The following is a 20145-nucleotide window of genomic DNA, read 5'->3' on the forward strand; positions in this document are numbered from 1 at the left end:
ATTCCCCTCGAGTCTTCATGATAACCCAGTCCTGTGAAGTGGGTATTATTCTACTGAAGGCCACACAACTGGTAAGAAACTGGCAGAGCTGGAATTCAGACCCACCCCCCCCCAGGAGGATGGTGCCTCCAGCTGTGTATTCAGGACATGCTGAGGACCAAGAAGGGCTAGATCCCCAGGGACTGAATTTTGTATTTAGTGTCTGCCCACTTTCCCACTCCCACTGATCCTTTGATCCTTTCTAGTGTGAGTTAGGGATGGAGAATAGGGCTGGAGGGTCTGCTTGTGTAGGAAACCTATCCCTTCCCCAAATGTGGAGGCCCACAGGAGGTGGCAGCCAATCTGGCATTCTTCCCTCTATTGGCCTTCCCTCTTGCTCTGAGTTATCTGTGAAAATAGAATGAGGCCCAGGTAACAGTTCCCCCAACATGCTGTTTCCTTTCTCCCCTAAGATCTGCATCCATTCCTGCAGGCCCAGCTAGCTGGGCCATCCAGGGGGATTAGGGCTCTCAAGAGGAGGCATGGGTAATATAAGAGTAAGCACAGGGCTGAGTGTTGGGGGACCTGAGTTTCCACCCTGACTAACACCAACCAGTTCTGTGACCTTTTACCAACCACTGGTCCCCACTAGGTGCTAGGCCTGTGGATATGACGATGGTGACAAGTTGGACATGGTCTCTGCCCTCAGAGAATTCTCAGTCTAGTGGGAAATGAACAAGCAAATCCTAGACAGAAGATGTGTCCATGATGGGGGAAGAACATCATGTTCTTCATGTTACATGCCCTTGGAGTGTGTAACAGGAGGGAGCCTCTAGCCCAAACAGAAGGAGGTTGTCAGGGGCAATGTCCTGCAGACAGGACCTCTGAGCTCAGACCTGAAGGATGTGAGACAATTAGCCAGATGAAGCAACATTTCCTCTTAAGCAAGCTGAAGAATGACACAGATGAGCCCAAGATTCCCTTTTAGGCTTAATCTAGACTCGTCTGAGTTCTTCCAGGTACCCCCAACACCTCGAGCACTGCTAGGCACAAAAAAGGTCTCAGGAGATGCTTATGAACCAGAGGAATGCGCGTGCACTGGGATCCACGGACTGAAGGGAAAGCACCCACAGAGGACCTATTTCCCTCCATGACCAGCTGAACCGGCTACGGCAGGAGGGGTAGATCCCCCGCACCCCTGGGACCTTCCCCACACTCACTTCAGCTCCCTTTGACCAGAATGTGAATCCCAACTTGGGGGGCAAGCCATGGATGACCAAAGACCCCAGAGTAAAGGAATTGCCCCTGTTCCAGCCAAGATGCAGCCTGGCGGCCCCTGAGTTACTACAGGGCAGAGCTTTGGTGACGAGGGAACCTGGCGGCTGTCTGTGCACAGCAGACAGGCAGGGGAGACAGATGAACAGATACAGAGCCGGAACGGCATGCCACTCGGAAATGATCCCACCTGCTGAAACTCAACTCTCAGATTCCTTAGAGAGACCTGTCTGCGGCAGAGAGAGAATGCTGGGCAGGGAGTCTGCTCCGTCAGAGGACTCGGCTGCCGACAGGGCTTGGGGAATTTCTGCATCGTGGGCTCTGATGTGCCGGGAATCTGAGCTGAGCTGAGCCATCTCAATCCTGCCTGCCCCACCATCCAGTCCGGGGGCCACCCACGCCCAATCACTGATCCTGATCGTTGTCTGAGGGGCTCCGGGGATACCCACTCATTGGGCCTACTAGGTGCCACACTGGGAAGACAGTTAGGAACAAGCGGCTGTCCCAGTCCTTATACACTCACAGTCTGTGTGTGTGTCTATGTGGGTCCAGCCTAGTAAAAGGGGATGTTAGTGCAGCTCAGAGCAAGGACTGCTGTGACGTGTGAAGTGTGGGGTGCTGGTGGGAGAGCAGGGAGGGACACCAAGGCTCTGCTTTGGGAGTGAGCTGGGGGGTAGGGGGTAAAGCAGGTCTCCTGAAGAAGAAAGAAATCTGAGTCTTGAGGGGTGACTAAGAATTAGTTCCCTTCTCTCGGGAAGTTAACAGTTTAGTAAGGGAAATAAGAGACATATACAAGTTACAATGTAATCCAAGGCAAAAAGTGGGAAGACCCTCCAGAGAGGAGCAAAGTGCCAGGTGGGCCTTATACTGGTTCAGGGGTTTGAGGGAGGGCCTCACAGCAGGCCCGTTGTCCGTTGAAGGGAGGGTAGGATTTGGTAAACTGTGAGGGAAGGCCTTCAGGGATGGGGTGGGAATGGGAGGCAGGGCAGCAGACACTGAGAGTGTAGGGGCAGGAGAGCAGAAAAAGGCCAGATGAGCGCTCTCCGGATCTGATGAGCAACATGGGGGCTCCCAGGCCCTGGAGCATCTCCTACTTTAGGATTTATCTCAGTGTAGATGCTGAGCCCCTCTTTCCTTTTCTCTTGGAGAAGGCCTGCTGCAGGCTGGAGGGCCCAGCTCGCCACTCACTCCCAGCCTGAGACTTCAACCAGTATATTCCCTTCCCCCAGAGCTCTGAGGATGTCACAGCCCAGGTGGTGGGCAATATGGCCTTGAAGGGGCTGACCTTCCCTCTCAGGGGCTGATGTGACTTCCTGGGTAGGAACTTGCACGTTAGAAGTGGCCCTCCAAGATTGGGTGGTGGGAGTCCAAAGAGGGGGATGTAAATTCTGGAAGTCTCTGGCAAACTGGGATGCTTGACTCAATGCTGCCCTCTTCTGACCGAACTAAGCCTAGCAAGTTTTATGGGATGCCCAAAGCTGTGACCACAAGTGGGGGTCTGCTTAGACAACTGGTTCCCTCAGTGAGCCAGTCATTGGTTCGTTCATTCATTCGTTCTTTCAACAAGTATGTACTGAGAAACTACAACAATAGGCATAATAATATCTAACATTTATTGAGCCAGCCCTGGTTCTAAGCACCTTAGACAGTGTCATGTCCAAGACCACCAGCCCTAGCTAGGAGCAACAGAGCTAAGAGGCAGACACTGTGAGTCCAACGTCACAGCTTGAGTCCCTGTGGCTCTCACTGCCTTGTGGTGTCCAAATGGGCTTTGGAAGTACAAGACGGAACTAGTGAACTGCTTGTAATCTAAATTCTAGTAAGCCCTACCAGGAGTTCGGGGAATTTTGTGCTGCAAACACTGAAAACAGTCCCCAGGCTCTTGATTACAATGGGAAATTCACAGGTCATTCACAGGTCAGGCCTGGGAGGGATGTGACCCAGGGAGAAGCTAGTTCTTCTCCCCAAGTCAGAGAGCTTGCCCTGTCTCCCGCCTGGAGCAGCAGAGAAAGCACACACAGATGGAGAGGAGTCAGGAGCCCTGGGTTCCAGCTCCTCTTTCACCACCAACCCACACTGTGGTCGTGGCCAAGGACTTTCTCTCTTGGGGGCCGTTTTCCATCTATAAAAATGGATTGGGATAAATCAACTCTGAGTTCCATTTCGACTCTGCCATAACTTCTCTGCAGTATCTAAGTAGGGACAGATAGGAAATCTCAGTCACTCCCGTTCTTTCACCCACCTGGTCACTGCTTCCTTCACTACACGACAGTCAGGGGCCCTGTACCCTCTCCCATCTCCAGACTGGCGTGATGCTTTTGGCTCAGGAGTCTGGCAGCCTGGGCTCCAGGCTCTGCTCTGCCCTGCCACTAGTTGATTGTGACTCTCTCTCATCTCTCGGCAACTCTATGGATAAGAATTACTCTCATACAGCTAACACACTTGCTGTGTGCTAGCCCCTGCATGAACAAATTCAATCCTCACCACAATTCTCTGAAGCAGGTGCTAACATACGATTATCTCCATTGCACAGATGAGGAGGCTGAGACACAGAGAAATTGAATAACTGCCCGTGCAGGGTCATGAGCCGGCAAGTGGTGGAGGCAGCTTGGCGCCCGGGCAATCCAGCTCCAGAAACAGCACTCTTAGCCATCATACTCTGGCTGAGAGATGATTCTTGATTTGCCCAAGTCTCAAGTAAACTAAGCTTCTTTGTGTTGACCTGAAACGTGCCTCATGACTGCTTCGTGGGGTTGCTGTGGGATGGAACGAGAGGGGAGGCTGTCAGATTGATGGTTTCCTATCAGTCAGCTTGGGGTTTTGCTGGGCTCTGGTCCTCCCAAGTCCCTCCCGCCCAGGTCTGGCAGAGACCCAAGCGTGGCGTGTGTGTGTGTGTGTGTGTGTGTGTGTGTGTGTGTGCGTGTGTGCGCAGTGCTGTGACACCAGGGGGCTTATCAGGCTCCCTGAGCTACAGTTGATGTGATCTGAGACAGAGGACAGTTAAGATAAGCTCAGAGCTAGGAAGTGGTCACTGAAAGTGCCCAAGGCTGGAGCTCTGTGCTGGGGGAGGGAGGGAGCCGCCTGACCTGGGGGCAAAAAGAAAGGGCGTTGAATTATGCTCAGTGTGGTTTTTAAGGCCAGAACATGGGTATTCTGAGAGTCAGGGGTGGGCTGGGTAGATATTTGTGTCGATTTAGTCAGGGCTTCTAGTCAGTGTTTTGGGAAGGGTCTCCTTACCTCGTAAATGGCAAAACAAAAAGGTCTTTCTCTCTTTCTGCCCCTCACTCCTGTGTGCTTTTCTCTTTCTGCCCCTCACTTCTGTGTGCTTTTCTCGGTCTCTGAGGTTGAGCAACCCCATTGCTGTGGGGTTGGGAAGCAGAGGGGGCAACTAGGGTAAAAGGTTTCAGGGGATTCAGCCCTTGGCATCCGGACTCACCAAGCACTTCCCACCGACTGACCCTGCTGTGTGGTTGCTGTCAGTCCTCCGAGCTCCTGATGGACTGAGATGTGGTGCAAGGAAGTAAAAAGAACCCCCATCTTCACAGGGGTCAACACTTCCACATCCGCTCTTTCATTCGTCCTTCACTGACCCTGTGAAGCTGGGGCCTTGGGTTAGATCCTGGGGTACAGAGGCTGTTAATGCAGTTGAGGCAGGGGGCACAGGAGCCTCAGAATGGCAGTCAGAGGATGGGGCTCCATTCCTAGCTCTGCCCCTTCTTGGCCACATGGTGTAGGGCGGGTGACCTGCGTCTAATTGATCAGAGGAGCCCCTGAACACAGAGGCTCTTTGTAAACTGTTAAAGGCTCCCGGCAGCTGGGCATTTATGGCAGTGGATGCTATGGCTCAGGGCTCGGCACCGCACACTCCATTGAAAGGCTGCTCCCTCGAGGATGGAGTGTCTTCTTCCTCCTGGCCCTGCCTGCACAGCTGCCACCCTGCCCTCAGGGAGGTCCAGGAGGACCAGGCAGGCAGGGCATGGGAAAGGTGCCCAGGAGAGAGGGCGGCGGAAGGTCTGCCCGGTGCCACCTCCCTGCCCTGTGCCTGGCTCCCACTGGCAACCTGAGCCCCTGGCCTCCCAAGCTGATTCTGGAATGTGAACCCCAAGCAAAGCACATTCTTTGGCTAGGTCCCCAGCTCCTGGTCCTTGGTAAGGCCAGGCGGGAGCCAGCATTTCTCTTGGCCCTGAATGACACTGGCACGGTCTGGCACTGGGGGTTGTCATCACAAGCCTGGATTCATAGGCTGGTTGTCACCCACAGCTTATGAAAAGCCCAATCCTGACTCCTGTCAGAGCCCCTGGCAAAGGGAGAGGGAACCCAACCCCTAAGCAGGGGGATTTGAAATACTGCTGATTTCCTGGATCTGGCTCTTTGTGCCAGCCACAGGCTGTAGGTGGGCTCAGGGGAAGGGGGGCACTGCAAAGCTTACTCTCAAAGCCGGTGCTGTCTCTGAGCGCTTTGATTTCCGACTTCCATTCAGTTCTGTTCTTTGCTATTCATTTATTTCATCCGGCTGTTTGTCACACGTCTAGACACCCCACGCCCAGCACTCTTTGAAGCTCTGGGCCTGCGAGGGTTAAGGATTCGTCATGGTCTGAGGAGTACCGAACAAGTTTTGTGTGTGGGGCTGAGAAGGGAGACAGGGGCCCACATTCACCAGGCACACAAGGGAGGGGCCCTTCTGGGTGGAGGGGACAGGCAGGTGGCCAGCAGGGACATGTCAAGGGGACTGCTTGCTCCTAACGGTCTCCCGCAGGGAACACTGGGCCTAGAGGTAAGGAAGCAGGATTTGTGAAGGGCCTTCGAGGCCAAGATGGAGGTTGGGAACCATCTGGAGGGCCAGGGGAGCTGAGGAAGAGTGTTTAAGCTCCACAACGACAGTCACATTTGTAGAATGAGAAAGGCTTCCAAGAGGGCAGGGGATCTAGCCATGATGTGGAGGGTCGGGGAACTGCAGTGGGGAGGCTGTGAAGCTGTCCTCACGCGAGATGCTGAGGGTCTGAAGCGAAGTAGCAGCCCTGGCAATAGAGAAGAGAAGAGCATGGGTGAGAAGAGCGAAGAGGAGGTGGTCACTTAGGACCCAGGCTTGAGCTGGCTCCCTGGAGGTGCCGGGAGCAGAGGACTGAGACGGACGGAGTAAGACCAGCCTGGAAGGGCAGCTCCAATCCAGGCCCCTTCTTCCACAGATGGGGACACTGGATCTGGAGTGGGAAGCCTGGAAAAGGGCTTTGTAAGTTACTCTTCCCTTTTAGATATTTATTTTTAAGAATGTGAGTTGCTAAACTGAGATTAGGCCAAGGCCCACGTTCTGTTGAATGGGAGGCAGGGTGCCCCCAAAGCTCTCCTTGTCTTCCTCCAGATGAGGAGGGCAGGGGGGCCACTTCTGGAGACAGTGAATGGGGCGCTGGTGGTCCCTAGCCCTGCTGGCACAGCCACACCCTCCCTTCCACGGCTGACCAGAGGAGGAACTCGGACAGCCCAGTTAGAGCCCAAGCAGGCCAGAAGGCCCCCGCTGCACACCTGGAGCTCCCCACCCGCCGTCTCACGGTGCAGCAATGAGGGCGACCCCAGGGGCCTGAGGGAGACAGACTTCTCTGAATCACCCGGAAGACTCATCAACCCTAAAGTGTCACCTCAGGCATCAAGTCCTCAGACACTTCCTGACCTCTGGCCCCTCACTCCACAGACCCTCTGAGTCATCTGCCAACTATTTCCCGTTCGGAGGAGGTAGGTAGCTGGGAGGTTTTGCATGAAAAGTCTGGCTAAACGAGGAACAGGGACTGGGGTGCTAGGCTCTTCCTCCAGTACTCCCCCTAAAGGAACCATCCCTCACTCCCTCAGCACGTGGTTAGGAAGGACGGCTCTGTGCCAGGCAGGAACGAGGTGCTGAGTACATGAAGGTAACTGAGAAACACCCGGTCTCCAGTCACCAGCTCAGGAGCTCTGGACAACGTGTGGGAGCCAGGGGACTCCAGTGGGTCTCTGTTTCCTCATCTGTAAAACAGGCCCATCTCAGTCCTTCCCAAGCTCGTAGGGAGATGAGGGTGCCCGAGGTCCCTGCAGCCATCACAGCAAACTGCAGCTCGGGGCTCTGGAGAGAGGGGGCTGCAGATGCGCCTGCGCCAGTGAGGACCGCAGAACGCCGCAGCAACTCACGCTCCATGTGAAAAGGATTCTGAGCCCAGGCGCCTGCGCCAAGTGTGCGTATGAGAGTATGAGTGTGTGAGGGGATGAGGTATATCTGTGTGAGTGTGACGTGTAAGGGCATACATATGTGCATGAACAGGTGTGCATGAGTGTGAGGTATGTGTTTGAAGTGTGTGAGTATAAGGGTTTAAGGCATGTGTACGTGTGAGGGATGTTGGAAGAGTAAGAAGCAAGTGTGAGGCATGAGAGTGAGGTGTTTGAGTTGTGAGTATATGAGCATGAATGATTATGTGAGTGTAAATATGTGAGTGTGCACGTAAGATGTGTCTCTAAGAGTGAGGGGTATGTTGGCGTGCGAGATAAGTACGTGAGTGTGTTTGTGAGGTGTCTGAGTGTGTGAGCTGGGGGGTGGTTATTCGTGCGTGGGGGCAGGCTGGCCCGGAGTGCAGGAATGGAAGACCAGCTGCACACGGTCTGCAAAGAGCCAGCTCGCTCTTGGGAGGGGAACGCGTTGTCCCCTGGGCTGCAGAGAGTGGCTTCTTGGTGCCCTGCGTCATGCCATCAGGACACGGCTCTGGGGGTTCTTTGAGCCAGGTACACACCTGCCTGGGGAGCTCAAACGAACTGGAATATTGTGGAAAACAGCCCATAGTTTAAACCATTAAAACAAAGGGTCATACCATGAGGGAGAATCCAAACCCTCCACGAATTTAACTCAGGACACTCTAAAGACGTTTTGCCCTTGCAGCCAGCTAGCCTTTCCCCAGAGATCACCTCTCCCTCCTCCGTCGCTCCTGGCACTGTGGGCCCCCGGGGAGGCTCAGGTCTGAAAGGCACGGCCAGAACAATCGCATCACGCTTCTGTCGACCTTCCGCCAAACTTTTCTTCTTGAGACATCAACCCACTATTCAAGGTCTGCACAGACTCCAACTTGCCTCCTAACCTCTTTTCACACCACTGTTCACTACTTCACTGGGCACCTCAAGTCTTCCTTCCGTTGAGGCCCAGTTATAACAGTCCGCTCCTCCAGGAAGCCTTCCCAGACTAGCTCAGTCCTCAGGGAACTCTTGCTCTTCCTGTCTCACTCATCCCTCCATTACATGGTGTTTTAGTTGAGTTGTATTCTCCCAAAGATATCTCGACATCCTAACCCCCAGGACCTGTGAATGTGACTTTTTTCGGGAAAGGGGGTCTGCAAAGATGTAATCAAGTGAAGCTGAGGACACACTGGGTGAGGATGGCCCTAATCCAATGACTGGCGTCCTTGCAAGATGAGAGAGATCTGGACACAGACACACAGGAGAGCAGGCCTCGTGAAGACAGAGGCAGAGGTTGGAGTTACGCTGCCACAAGCCCAGGAACACCAAGGATTGAGGGAGTCATCAGGGGCCAGAAAGAGCCAAGGAAGCTCCCGCCCGTTTCCTTGATTTCAGCCTTCCAGCCTCCAGACTTGAGACAGGCAATTTCTGCCACCAAGCTGTGGTATTTTGATGTGCAGCCCTAGGAAACGAATACACGTGAAAACTTCTGTCTGCCCAGCCTGCCTGGGTCCTTTGACGTGTCTGTCTCTTCGGCGCTTGCCCGGATCCTGCCCTGTGCTCAAGCCTACGCAACTTTGATCTCACCAAACTGGAAACTCCCGTTCCCGCAGCCTCTGGAGCGGAAGGCTGGGGCGAGGGTGATGACCCCAGGCAGGGCTCAGGAGGACGGTGCGGGCGTTGTGCGCTCCTCTGAGCTAGGTTAGAATTTCCTTCCCCTCACTGACCAGCTGTGCCGCCCAGGTCAGGTGCAGGGTTCCTGGTTGGTTCTCAGTTCCTTCTTTTATAAGACGGGGGTTGGAAAAGGCCAACCGTACGCCCGCCTTCCATGCAGGAGCTCTGTGGGCAGAAGGCCCAACGCAAATGCAAGGAAGAAAGAACTTCTCGAGGAAATGATGTGATGGAGGGAGGGACTTGTCCCCTCTCTGTGGTCCCAAACCGTCCCGGCACTCTGATTGCCCAGAAGATGGACCTTCCTCCAGAGGAGGCCCGGAAAGCTGGACCCACATGGTTTCCCAAGGATCCCAACCCCACCTGGGTCCCTCTGACCTTAGATGGTGCCTTGGTGACTGCACTTACTTCATTTCCCTCCGAAGAGGAACTCGGAATATCCCACGTTCCAATGGTACGAATCTGATCATGACGCTCCTTCTCTCAGAAGCCTTAATTTGCTCCCAGTTCCCCATGTAGGTAAAGTCCAGGCTCCTCAACAAGGCACGTGAGGCCATTCTCGGTCCGCTCCAGCTGCACTGGCAGCCCCACCTCCCTGGAATCTCTGCTGTGTGTGAGCTGCCCCCCAAACAAGCCCACCCTTCCCCGCAGTGGGCTTGAGAACACCCCTAACCTCTCCTTCAACAACGAAAATGACAATGCAGCTGCTCGCCTGATACACACGAGTCATTTCACATAAGTTAGGTAGCTCAACCTCACAGGGAGGCCTTATTTTGCCCATTTCACACATAAGGAAACTGAGACTCAGAGAGGTTAACAATGTCCCCAAGGTCAATTAGCACATGACAATTATGATTTGACCCCATCTCTCTTGCTTCCACGTCTGGGCTCCTCCTCCTCTGCCTGGCCGGTTTCCCTCTTCTTTCAAATGCAGTCGAGATGTACTTCTGGAAGCCTGCCCCGACACCCTCGGTCGGTCGTCCTGGCTCTCTGCAGCCACCGCGGCTGGGGCGCCTCTGGGTTGCACTAGCAAGGGCTGACACTTGTCTCCTCAGATGGTAGCTGCAGATGTAGTCCCTACCCTCCCACGACTGCAACTGCTGGGGGGCAGGAATCCCACACCCGGCCCCAGGCCAGGAATACAGTGGTGTTCGATGTGGAACAACGCTTTGGAATAGCCAACGGAAGGACGAAGCCAGACGGGAACTTTCCTGGAATACAAATTGAGGCACATTCTGTGCTCATTTCACGGTAGGGAGCCTTTCCCAACCTTTCCTTGCTAATCCTCACACTCATTCCTTGGGAGACAGTCTCCACCCTCCTAGCTGGACATCTTGAACCCATTACACGGGTCAGTGCAGCTGATTTTCTTGACTTCCTCTGTGCTGTCTCATTTGAGTCACAAGTTTTGCAGTCAGACCTGGTTCAGGCACATACTAGCTCGTGCCTTGGACGAGTTATACAACTTCCTCGAGCCTTAGTTTTCTCTTCTGCAAAATGGGACAATCCTACCTCCACCTCCTAGAGTCAACCTGAGGACATAAGCAGGTGCTTCACCCCCATGGGCGATGGCACCCTCACTGCTCTTGTTTCAGACTGGAAAATGAAACAAGAGGGCAGGGACTTCCCAGAGGGGACAGTGACCAGAGAGCCTGTGGCGGGGAGGGCAGTGAGGACTGGAGCCAGGCCATCCGACCCCAGTCCCTGAGCGGCCTCCATGGCACCACGCGGTGCAGACCAAGTGGTTTCCCACTGACATTCCCTATTTTCCTGGCTCCTCCTTGAGGCACCCCCAAAGTCTTCCTAGAATGGACCTCCAAGACGTGAGTCCTCAGCAGATAGCAGCTCCAGCTCTGAGTGGCCCTCACCAGTTCCAGCAGCCAATTCCCCATTCTCATAATGGGAAGAACGTTTTAGGACTGGCTGCACCCCTAAGGTTCCAACCATCCCATCCACGGATCTAGTACCATTTTATGTGCTTAGAAAGCACCCCCAAGGCTTCGCTTCTTGGCAAGGGTGGAGGGACCCCGTTTGCAAACAGCTCTCTTGTGGAGCGGTCTGGGCAGCGCAGAAAGGGGAGTGGGATGGGGAGACAAGACCGGAGCTAGGCTTTGGAACGGCTTCCCCTAACGTGCCGTCCCACCCATCCCTCAGAGGATCTCCAGCTCCTCCAGACCTTTTTCTAACAGCTACTCCAGGGGCCTGAACTGAAATAGGGGATCCAGAAGCAACAGGCAAGACCTCTGCAGTCTGCTCACCAGGGGGCACCCGAGGCCACAGGAAACCTCCAGCTGGGCAGGAAGGAAAGGCTGGGCCAGCAGGTGGCAGTGCCCTTCCAGGGCCCCAGAGGGAGAGAGAAACCCCTCTCCCCTAAGACGGGAGCTCCCCTTGTCCGTGAAGGTTCAGGGGGTGTCACCTCCTTCGGGAGGCTCCTGGCCCTTCAGAGCCGGACAGGCTGCCTTCTCTGTTCCTGCCTCGTGAGGAATAATTTTACCCCCAGGAAAAAGTGTTATCCGACTTCCCCACAACCCCTCCAGGGCAGGTATTCTTTTCATCTTTGTCTCCCCAGCGCTAGCAGAGCTTTTAAAAAAAACTGGGAATCAAAAAGAGGTGCTGTATAATCTAAAAGAGGCAGGTTCTTCACATTTTTAAATCAGTGAGCAATTCCCTTTCTACTTTGGGCAAGATAGAAACGAGCTTATGCTGAATGAAAGGAGGCTAGCCATGCGAAGGAGTAAGCTGAGGGGGCAGTCAGTCAACGAATGCCACCTTTTCTTAACAAATATGTGCAATCTCAACACTTAAGAGAAGGAACATGCGCCGTTTTACTAGGAGTGAGGTGACTGGTGGAGAAGTGATGATTTGAGGTGGAACCTCCTTAGAGGCAACAGCCAAGAATAGGTGGTCACTTGGGGGCCCTCTTTAGCCTGAGAATGTCTGAGGGACCATTTCATGGGGTCCCCTCTACCCATCTAGAGACCCATCCACCCCACCTCGCACGAGGGTGCCAGAGAAGATAGGAATATAGATTTTAATCATTGTGCTGCTGCTGTTAACCAGAATGCAATGACTCCATCCTTCATGGATTGTGATGCCACAGTGTAAATGAGAAGGTCTCACAATGAACCACTCTCGGGCCATCAATGACAAAAGGGCCAGGCCTCTGGTGGGGAGGGGTGGCAGAAGGAGAAACAGAGTGAGGAGAAGACCCTGGGCGGGCAGTCAGCTCCTTCCCCATCATCAGATTCCCATCAAGGGCCCCGAGGCACATGGGTCCTTCCTGGCCAAGGCTGCCAACCTGGACCCATCCATGGGAACCTGACTTCCCTTCCAGTTCAGCCGCCTCTAGCTCCAAGGCCAATTCTTGCTGAGTAGATGAGGTCCAGGGCAGGCCCACAGTTGACCACCAAATGGGGAAAGGATGTAGACCAAGGGAGAGGAGAGAGGATGTGGGGGGCTTGGGACCCCCCCCATCACCCCACCCCACCAAACCCTCTCCACTTTCCCTTCGAAGAGATCCTCAAACGAGTTCAGAGCTAGGGAAAGGACAGTGACAGCAACCCATCCTCTGAGTGAGAACTGCCCCCCTACCTCCTACCCTGGAGGTGGGGAGAAGCGGATTCACAGGAGGGGAGGCAGCAGACACTCCTGTGCCTTCCTCTGCCCGAGCAGTGAGGACTCTCCCCAGAGGTCAGCGGAGCTCCAACCAGGCTGGCGGAGTCATCACAACTTCTGCGAGTTTCCTGTGACTGGTAGGGTTTGGAGGCGGAGGGAGGTCACTCAGAGCCACAGCGCCTGAGCCCACTGGCTGCTGATAGGAGCTGGCATCCTGGGGAGTAGCCCAAACTGCTTTGATGAGACCATTCCTCTTGTCAAGAGTGGGGTGATCTGGTGTAGGACAAAGGCGCTGGGCCCAGGGACAGCTAGGAGTCAGAGACACACAGGGCTTCCACTGCATTGCTCAGACCCTGGTTGACGCCCCCCACGGCCAGGAGGCAGTTCTTGACGACAGTGCTGGAGCAGGCACAGCGGGGCGTGGGCATGGCGGGGAGGACCTCCCACTTGTTCTTCTCAGGGTGGAACGCCTCTGCTGTCTCCAGGACAGTGGGCTGGTTCCCTGAAAGTGCCAAGGGAACCAGACCTTACAAAGGAGTCCAGCCCTGCAGTCGCCCCATCTCCACCCTCACTCTGGAAGCCACAAGGAGAAGCCAGGCAACCACAACTTCCTCCGCCGCAGAACTGCTCCTTCTCCCTAGCCCGGGCCAGTAGCTTCTGTCCAACAGCCTCTTTGCCTGTCCTGGCTGGGAGCTGATCTAGCTCCCATGGGGCTCCTTTTCTGCGTGGGTAAAGTGTGGTCTGTCCCCACTGAGTAAACTCTGTGTGCCTAGAAGCCCTGCTGCCCACACATCTCTCCCCTGTTGATGCTGGGATCCTGCCTTCAGAACGCCACTCGTCTCTGGGAGCGGTAATACGGCAAATCCTGAATTCATTAGAATAACTTATTTGATCAGATTGCTGTTCTATTCCATGACAGAGCTGGGTCTCCAGGGAGAAGAGACGGTCAGAGACCAGGACCAAGGTTGACCCTAGCCACATTTTTGCCTCTAGTCGTTCCCAGACAGAGCCCCAGGGAGCTGTGCTCAGCAAGCCTGTGTTACACAGTTATCAGCATGTCCTTACGCTCCCTGGGCCTCAGATTTCCCCATGTAAGAGAACAGAAAGACCATGACTGGGGCCCATATGTGGACACATGAAGTCCAGGCTAGAAGCAAGAGAGTGTTTTGAATTCTCTGGAATGAAGTGGTAGGCAGGCAATGTGTAAGGAACCAGCACCTTCTCTTGCTCTGGTGGAGTGCCAGGGATCTACCAGCACCAGAACCACAGTACCAGCCTGGAAGCTCCATGCTTACCAAGTCCTCCAGCCACTATGACCCGTCCACTCAGAGAGCCGGCCACAAAGTCTGCCCGTCGCTTCTTGAGGAAAAACGAGCGTTCCATCTTCAGCCATCCCCCTACAGCCATGGATGATGGCAGGATATATAGAGAGAATTAGATGCTGACCACCCCCACCAAATACACAGAGGTTCAGACAGCTCTCGCCCTAGGCAGTGTCTCCATCCAGCCACCCTTTGCGCTAAGGGCATATACAATGCCTCCTGCTGTTTGAAACGACACCATCCATGGCCGCCACCCCCTCCCATGCTTGCTGCAGCCAAGGAGCTAGAAGCCCCTGTGAAGGATCCCCGTGCTCCACCTCTTCTCACAGGCTCCAAGCTGGAGAGAAGGCAGACTAGAGGTGCGAGCATGGGGTCAGGATACTCCAGTCTCTCCACGACTGAAAAGCAGAACAAAGCCCTCCCTCGCCCGGCCCTGCCTGGATGTCATAAGAGACAACGAATGGAAAAGGCTTAGATAGAACCAAGCAACCCACCCAAGGGAGCCCTGTACTGATGAAAGAATGGGATCCCAAGAGTAGCCCTGAATGGAGAGGGCTGTTCAGATTTCTGGAAGGCTCACCCAGCCAGGTTAGTGGCCTTGGGAGGGTGGGTGGATGGGGGTAAGGTGGGGGAAGTCAGCCAGCAGGGAGGTGGGCAGCCAGGGGTGGATGCCCAGCTCACCCTGGTCCATGTCGAACACGTCCATCGTCCGGAGGAACTTGGGCTGCCGGTAGAGCCGACCCTGCCGCAGGCCCCCCAGGCTGTACAAGCGGTCCTCCAGGGTCACAAAGCTGGAGAAGGCCCGCTTACAGGGGATGTTGGGGAACTTCGTCCAGGAGCGAGTCTCGATGTCAAAGACCTCGAAGGCATTGACCGCATACTTGGACTGTCGTCCCCCTGGAGGCCAGAGCAGGGTGGGGTGGAGCACAAGAGTCAGTCCCTGAGGCCGGGGGCTGGGCTTCCTTCCCTTCTGACTGTCCCCAATCATACAGGAAGCTCCCTGAGCGGTGGGTCAGTGTGATTACTCTCCAGTGCCAAGGAGATGCCAGCAGCCAGGCACTGCTTCCCACGGGAACTGACCCAGGGCAGGGCAGGAGGGGTGGATGTGGGACAGACAACCCATCCTTACCCAGCACGTAGATCTTGGAACCTCGGAGGAAGGAGGTGGCAGCATATCTCGGAGTGGGCATGGGTGTTAGGGACACCCACATGTCCTTGAGCATGTCATAATGTTGAAGGTGGCTGTGTGGACGGAGGTCCAGGCCCATTCCGCCTGCGGCATATACTCGGTAATCTAAGGAGAGAGGCCGCACACAGCCCGGGCTCAGCTCACAGACACCTGAGACAGGCCCATCAGCACTCATCACCTAGCAGGGCCAGGCTCCACTAATGCCTCGAACACCAGCACTGAAGCCAGGCCAGGTGGCCAAGCACTGCTCTGCCAGAGTGAGCTATTTATAGGTCAGTGGGGCAGATGGCACCGTTTAAAGTCCCTGCCATGGGGGAGCCTGGGTTCAGGCCTACATGCCTCAGCCTTCCTTGGTGTGCGGCCCTTGGCCAAGCCCGAAACACTGAGCCTTGCACAGGGGTAGGCTGTGGTGCAGTCTAGGGCTGGACAGCCCTTTGCAGGTGTCGTCCCCTCCATTTTCCTCTTGCCTGGGCAGCCAGAGGGGATGCTAAAGAAGAGGGCATTCATTCCTCTCACCCCCTGCAGCAGTGGCCTGTGCCCCAGGCATTCCCAGACTGGAATTCTCTAGACCCAGCAGGAGCCTTTGGAAACAAGGTCAGCCCTACCGTCACTGTTCTTGTGGGACACTGGACTGCTGCTGGTTCTTTGTTTGTCTGCCACGCCCTTCGGGCAGTGCCATCCTCCCTGACACACTGGGAAGCCTAGGGCTCCAGGAGGCACCCTGCACTAAATAGCATAGGGCTAGGGGTACTGAGAGGGAGGCCTCGGAGGAGAGAAAACTGGCCCCTTTAAGAAACCCTGCAGAGGCAGGACTCTCCGGAGTCCCCCATTCTCTACGGCTCTTGGCTGCAGGTAGCCTTTCAAGGTACTTCCCTGACACACTGCCTGAGGATGGGCAAGGCATCCATGTTTCCCTGGGCCTTACCCCAGTACCTCCTGCGGCCTGTCAAGGACACAACTCCCCCCAACACCCAGGCCCTCTTTTTTCCCAGGACCCACCCCTGCCTGGGATTCTGTCTCCGAGTAGCCAGTCCTCACTGCTTCTAGCTCTGAGAAGCCTTTATTCTTCAAGGGTATTACAGGGAGGAGTACTATTTCCTTCTATTTTTCCAATCTTACTGAAAAAAAGAAAAAAAATCCCAACCCTAGCCTGTGCCTGGGAGCTGCAGCCTAATGAGGAATTTACTCACACAAGCTCCACCTCTCCCATCCCTGTGTCACCTGAAACTCCTCCAGCTGGGAACCCTCCCCTGCCACCATTCTCATCCTTTCAGATTCACCTAGGTGTCCCTGAACTGCAAGGCAGGGCCCACTCAGCGCACCTGAGCCCTGCACCGGCCCACTCACCACACATTACTTTGTCTGTTTCTCTCAACAGATTGTTAGGTCCTGGAGAATTTGTTAATCTGTGGCCCTGGCATCTGGTCAATGCCTGACACACAGGCATGTAAATTCTTATTACACTAACTGTGATCCCATTCAATGCCATAGGTAAGGGCGGACTAGATCATCACTTGCCAGCTGCATAACCTTGGGCAAGCTATTGAACTGCTTCTCTCTAAAAGGAGGATCATAATAGCTCTTATCAGAGGGGCTAACACATACAAAGCACCTATGGGAGGGACTCAATAAACGTTAGTCTGCAATCTCTCTGCACCACTGACCGAGGCCTGGGGATGGAGTACGCCGTCTCTTCCCCCACGGCCTCTGTGCCTTCCCTCCTGCTTACTAGGAGTTCCTGGAGGCCCCATGGGCCAGTGTGCTCTGAGAGATTCTGCCTTAGTTTCTCTCTGGTCACCTTCATTGGTCAGATCCAGGCTCCTGAAGGCAGGGATCAGATCTGCCTCTTTCCTTCCTCCCTGGGACCTAGAACTGTGCCAGGGACAGAGCGGGCACTCCAGAAATACTGGTTCCTGATCTACAGTAGACCCAACAGGAAGCTGGGATGGTTTTGCAAGAGAGGGAGAGAAGGTTGCATCCCATCAAGCCTGTCTGACCTGAACTTGGGGTCTCCTGACTCCTGTTGGACCATTTCCCATAAAACCTATTGTGTCTCACAAAAGAGCTTTTGGAGCCCCTTCTATGCTCTGGGCTGTGCTGCACCTGAAAAGAAGGCAATGAGGGGCTTGGAGGAAGTGAAATGAGAACCATGAAACCCTGTGGTCAGCACATACGTGCGTTGAGAACTTAGCAAACTGGGGCAAGATGCTGCAGGAGCACATCCATCAGGAAACTTCTGCGCTCCACACATCAGTATCTCTGAGATTAGGAGACAGACGGGAGGTTGAGGGTGGGGAGAAGGCCTGGGAATCAGGTCTCCAAGCACTCCCAGTGGGGCCTGCCAACGGTACAAGGATAGAGTGACCATCTCCAGAACCCCAGCTACTCCAGTGTCTGGAGATGGTGGCACATGTAAGGCAGATTTCAGTGGACAGGGTGCTGTGGATGGGAGCCTGGGTCATCCTGCTGCATGAAGCGTTCTGCGGAGACATTGCCCTGAACCTCTGGCTCTCCCCTCTGGCAGGGCCTGCCCGGTTTGTTGGGAGGAGCCCGTTGGAGGGGAGCTCTGGCATCATAAGGAATTACCAGACACTTCACTTTGCTGAGTCTCGGTTTTCCCATCTGTAAAATAAGGTCTGTGGGTCTCTAATTTTAATGTCTACTGTAAGGGTCAAATGGGATCAGGAATGTGATAATGGGCCCCCAACTTGCTGTTGGCTCTCACCCCTTTCCCTGTGGCTCCCTCTCTCTTCCCCCTGCCCGCCCTCCGCCCTGGCCCCACTCGCCTTTGGCCGTGACAGAAATGCCCATGGCAGCTTCACGCAGCGCGCTCCTCCTCCTCCACTTGCCCTCATCGATGTTGTACATCTCCACGACCTTCAGGGGCAGCTGATTGGTGCCCACGCCCCCGATCACCATGATCCGCTTCCCCAGGGCGGTGACGGCCACCCCGGCCCGGGCTGTGGGCAGGGGCGGCAGGGCGGTCCACTGGTCGGCCTCGGGGGAGTACACCTCAAAGCAGTCCATGGGGACACCGTTGTCGTCACATCCCCCGATAGCATAGACCTGCCCCCCAGTCTCCAGCAGGGAGCAGTAGACCCGGCGGCTGGGCAGGGGCGCCAGGCGCTTCCACTGGAAGTCCTTGACGCTAGGCACCTCCATGGCAGCCCCGGGGACCCCGCCCGCCTCGCGCCGGCGGAGCGCCAGGGCGCCGCGGGAGGTGCGCGCCCGGGGGTCCGCCGGCTACTCCGCGCCCCCTCTCGCCGCCTCCATCTGGCTCCCGGGCGCTGGCTCCCGCCCGATCTCCGGCAAAGGCCCCGACGCCGGCCAGCGCTTCACCGTCCCTCAAGACTCAGCGGTCCGGCGGCCTCCACGCCTGGCCCTGCGGGAGGAATGGGGAGAGTCAAGGGCAGTCGGGGCCACGCGCCCTCGCCTCCTCGCGCGGGCGAGCTCCCCGCTCCTCTCCAACTTTAAAGGGAGGACGCGGCGGCCGAGGGCGCCACCCCGCGGTGGCAGCACCGCCCGCACCGCTTTGTCCCCCGCCCCTCCCCGCCGGCTGGTCGGGAACGCGCGGAGCGCGGGGCGGGGGCGGCTTTCTGGGGTCCGGGCGCCTGGCTGGCACCCGGCAGAGCGAGGAATTACCACCTTTCCGCGCCGCCGCCTCCTTTCCCCGCCACCCCCGCCCCCCGCCCCTTACTCAGCCAGGCCGGGCCGCGCGGCGGCCAGCGCACACGGCGCATTCGTTCCCCGAGAGCGGGCAGCCCCCCTCGGCGGCGCGGGGACAGGGGAGAGGGCGCTCTGTCCTTCCCCGGTCCGCACCGCTGTCAGACAGGAAGATGAGGAGGATAAATGAGCAGCAGGAAGCAGAAGCGGAGCGGCCGCCGGGGAGGGGGCCGGCGAGCTCGCGCGGCACACATCCGCCACACCTGTGCAGGAATCCGCGTGCGCCCCACGGCGGGGCACGCCGTGTCCTCCTTACATAAGCCCTGCGGCGCCCGGCCCGCGGCCGGCGGGAGATGCTCCCCTTGTCTCCAGGGCCAGGGAAAGCGGGATACTCGAGCCAACTACGTACCAGATGACAGGGACCAGACTTCCTCCAGTGTAGGGGTGGGCGGTTTGTGTTTGTTTTGGTGAGGGGGCGGAGAGTCCAATTACCCAGTTTATCTATACAGTACACAGACTCAGTTCGTGACAGGCTGGCTCAATAGCTGGCTTTGCTTTGGGGGAGGTATTATCAAATAGTTTAACCTAATAGAAACAAGTTATGTGGTGTGACACATGCAGACCTGACACAGGTGCATGCAAACAGCGTATACACCTATCTGCACACATATGCGTAACTTACACATCACCCTACGCCCACTCGGAAGTAGACATATCCACGGAGAAACTGACAAATGCATAGATGGGTGGACGCACAACCGGAGACATCAACATAGATAAACACACAGGCTGTCTCTCCACCTCTCTCCCTCCTTCCCACACCTTGGGAAGGGGAAACATGGTTATTCAGTCGGCCCTCAGCACCGACACACAGGGCTTGCGAAATAGTTCTTTCAAGTCCCTCTCTGGTAGCTTTTTCCGGAGAGTAGTCCCCAGTAACAAAGCTGCCCATGACATCAGTGGGCCACCTGGTCTGATGGGCTGCAAGCCTGGCAGGGTCCTCCTCCTACTTGGTTCCCTTGAATACAGCCAAGTCTTGAAACTCTCAGGCTTGGGAGTTTGACAGACCTGGGTTTGAATTACGGCTCTGAAATTATTTAAGTACTCTGAGCCTCAGTTTCCTTATATTATTTTACCTTTTTTTAAAGATTTTTTTTGGGTAAAGATTGGCACCTGAGCTACTATCTGTTGCTAATCTTTTCTTCCCTCTTCTCCCCAACGTCCTCCAGTATATATAGTTGTATA

At 55.6% G+C, this 20145-nt stretch overlaps 1 protein-coding gene and 1 long non-coding RNA gene across 4 annotated transcripts; one reads left to right on the top strand and one right to left on the bottom strand.

The window, feature by feature from the left end:
* Window positions 1–5745: 5745 nt before the first annotated feature.
* Window positions 5746–19073, bottom strand: KLHDC8A (kelch domain containing 8A). 3 transcript variants are annotated; one of them, XM_005609594.4, is made up of 6 exons: window positions 18935–19073; window positions 18024–18619; window positions 15178–15342; window positions 14730–14945; window positions 14022–14123; window positions 5746–6272 (listed from the first exon to the last, which is right to left on the bottom strand). In XM_005609594.4, the coding sequence occupies exons 2-6, from the start codon at window positions 18397–18399 to the stop codon at window positions 6136–6138; spliced, it is 996 nt and encodes a 331-aa protein (XP_005609651.1). In that variant the 5' UTR covers window positions 18400–18619; window positions 18935–19073; the 3' UTR covers window positions 5746–6135. The 3 variants fall into 3 exon arrangements, with proteins under 3 accessions (XP_005609651.1, XP_023496172.1, XP_023496168.1); XM_023640404.2 differs by lacking the exon at window positions 5746–6272 and adding an exon at window positions 9852–10322; XM_023640400.2 differs by lacking the exon at window positions 5746–6272 and adding an exon at window positions 12129–13228.
* Window positions 12260–17299, top strand: LOC111773421 (uncharacterized). The gene is made up of 2 exons (XR_002807791.2): window positions 12260–14636; window positions 17108–17299. It is a non-coding gene; the product is annotated as an uncharacterized lncRNA (long non-coding RNA).
* Window positions 19074–20145: the final 1072 nt, after the last annotated feature.

The sequence above is a fragment of the Equus caballus genome, chromosome 5 (genome assembly GCF_041296265.1).
Source record: "Equus caballus isolate H_3958 breed thoroughbred chromosome 5, TB-T2T, whole genome shotgun sequence".
Lineage (NCBI taxonomy): Eukaryota > Metazoa > Chordata > Mammalia > Perissodactyla > Equidae > Equus > Equus caballus.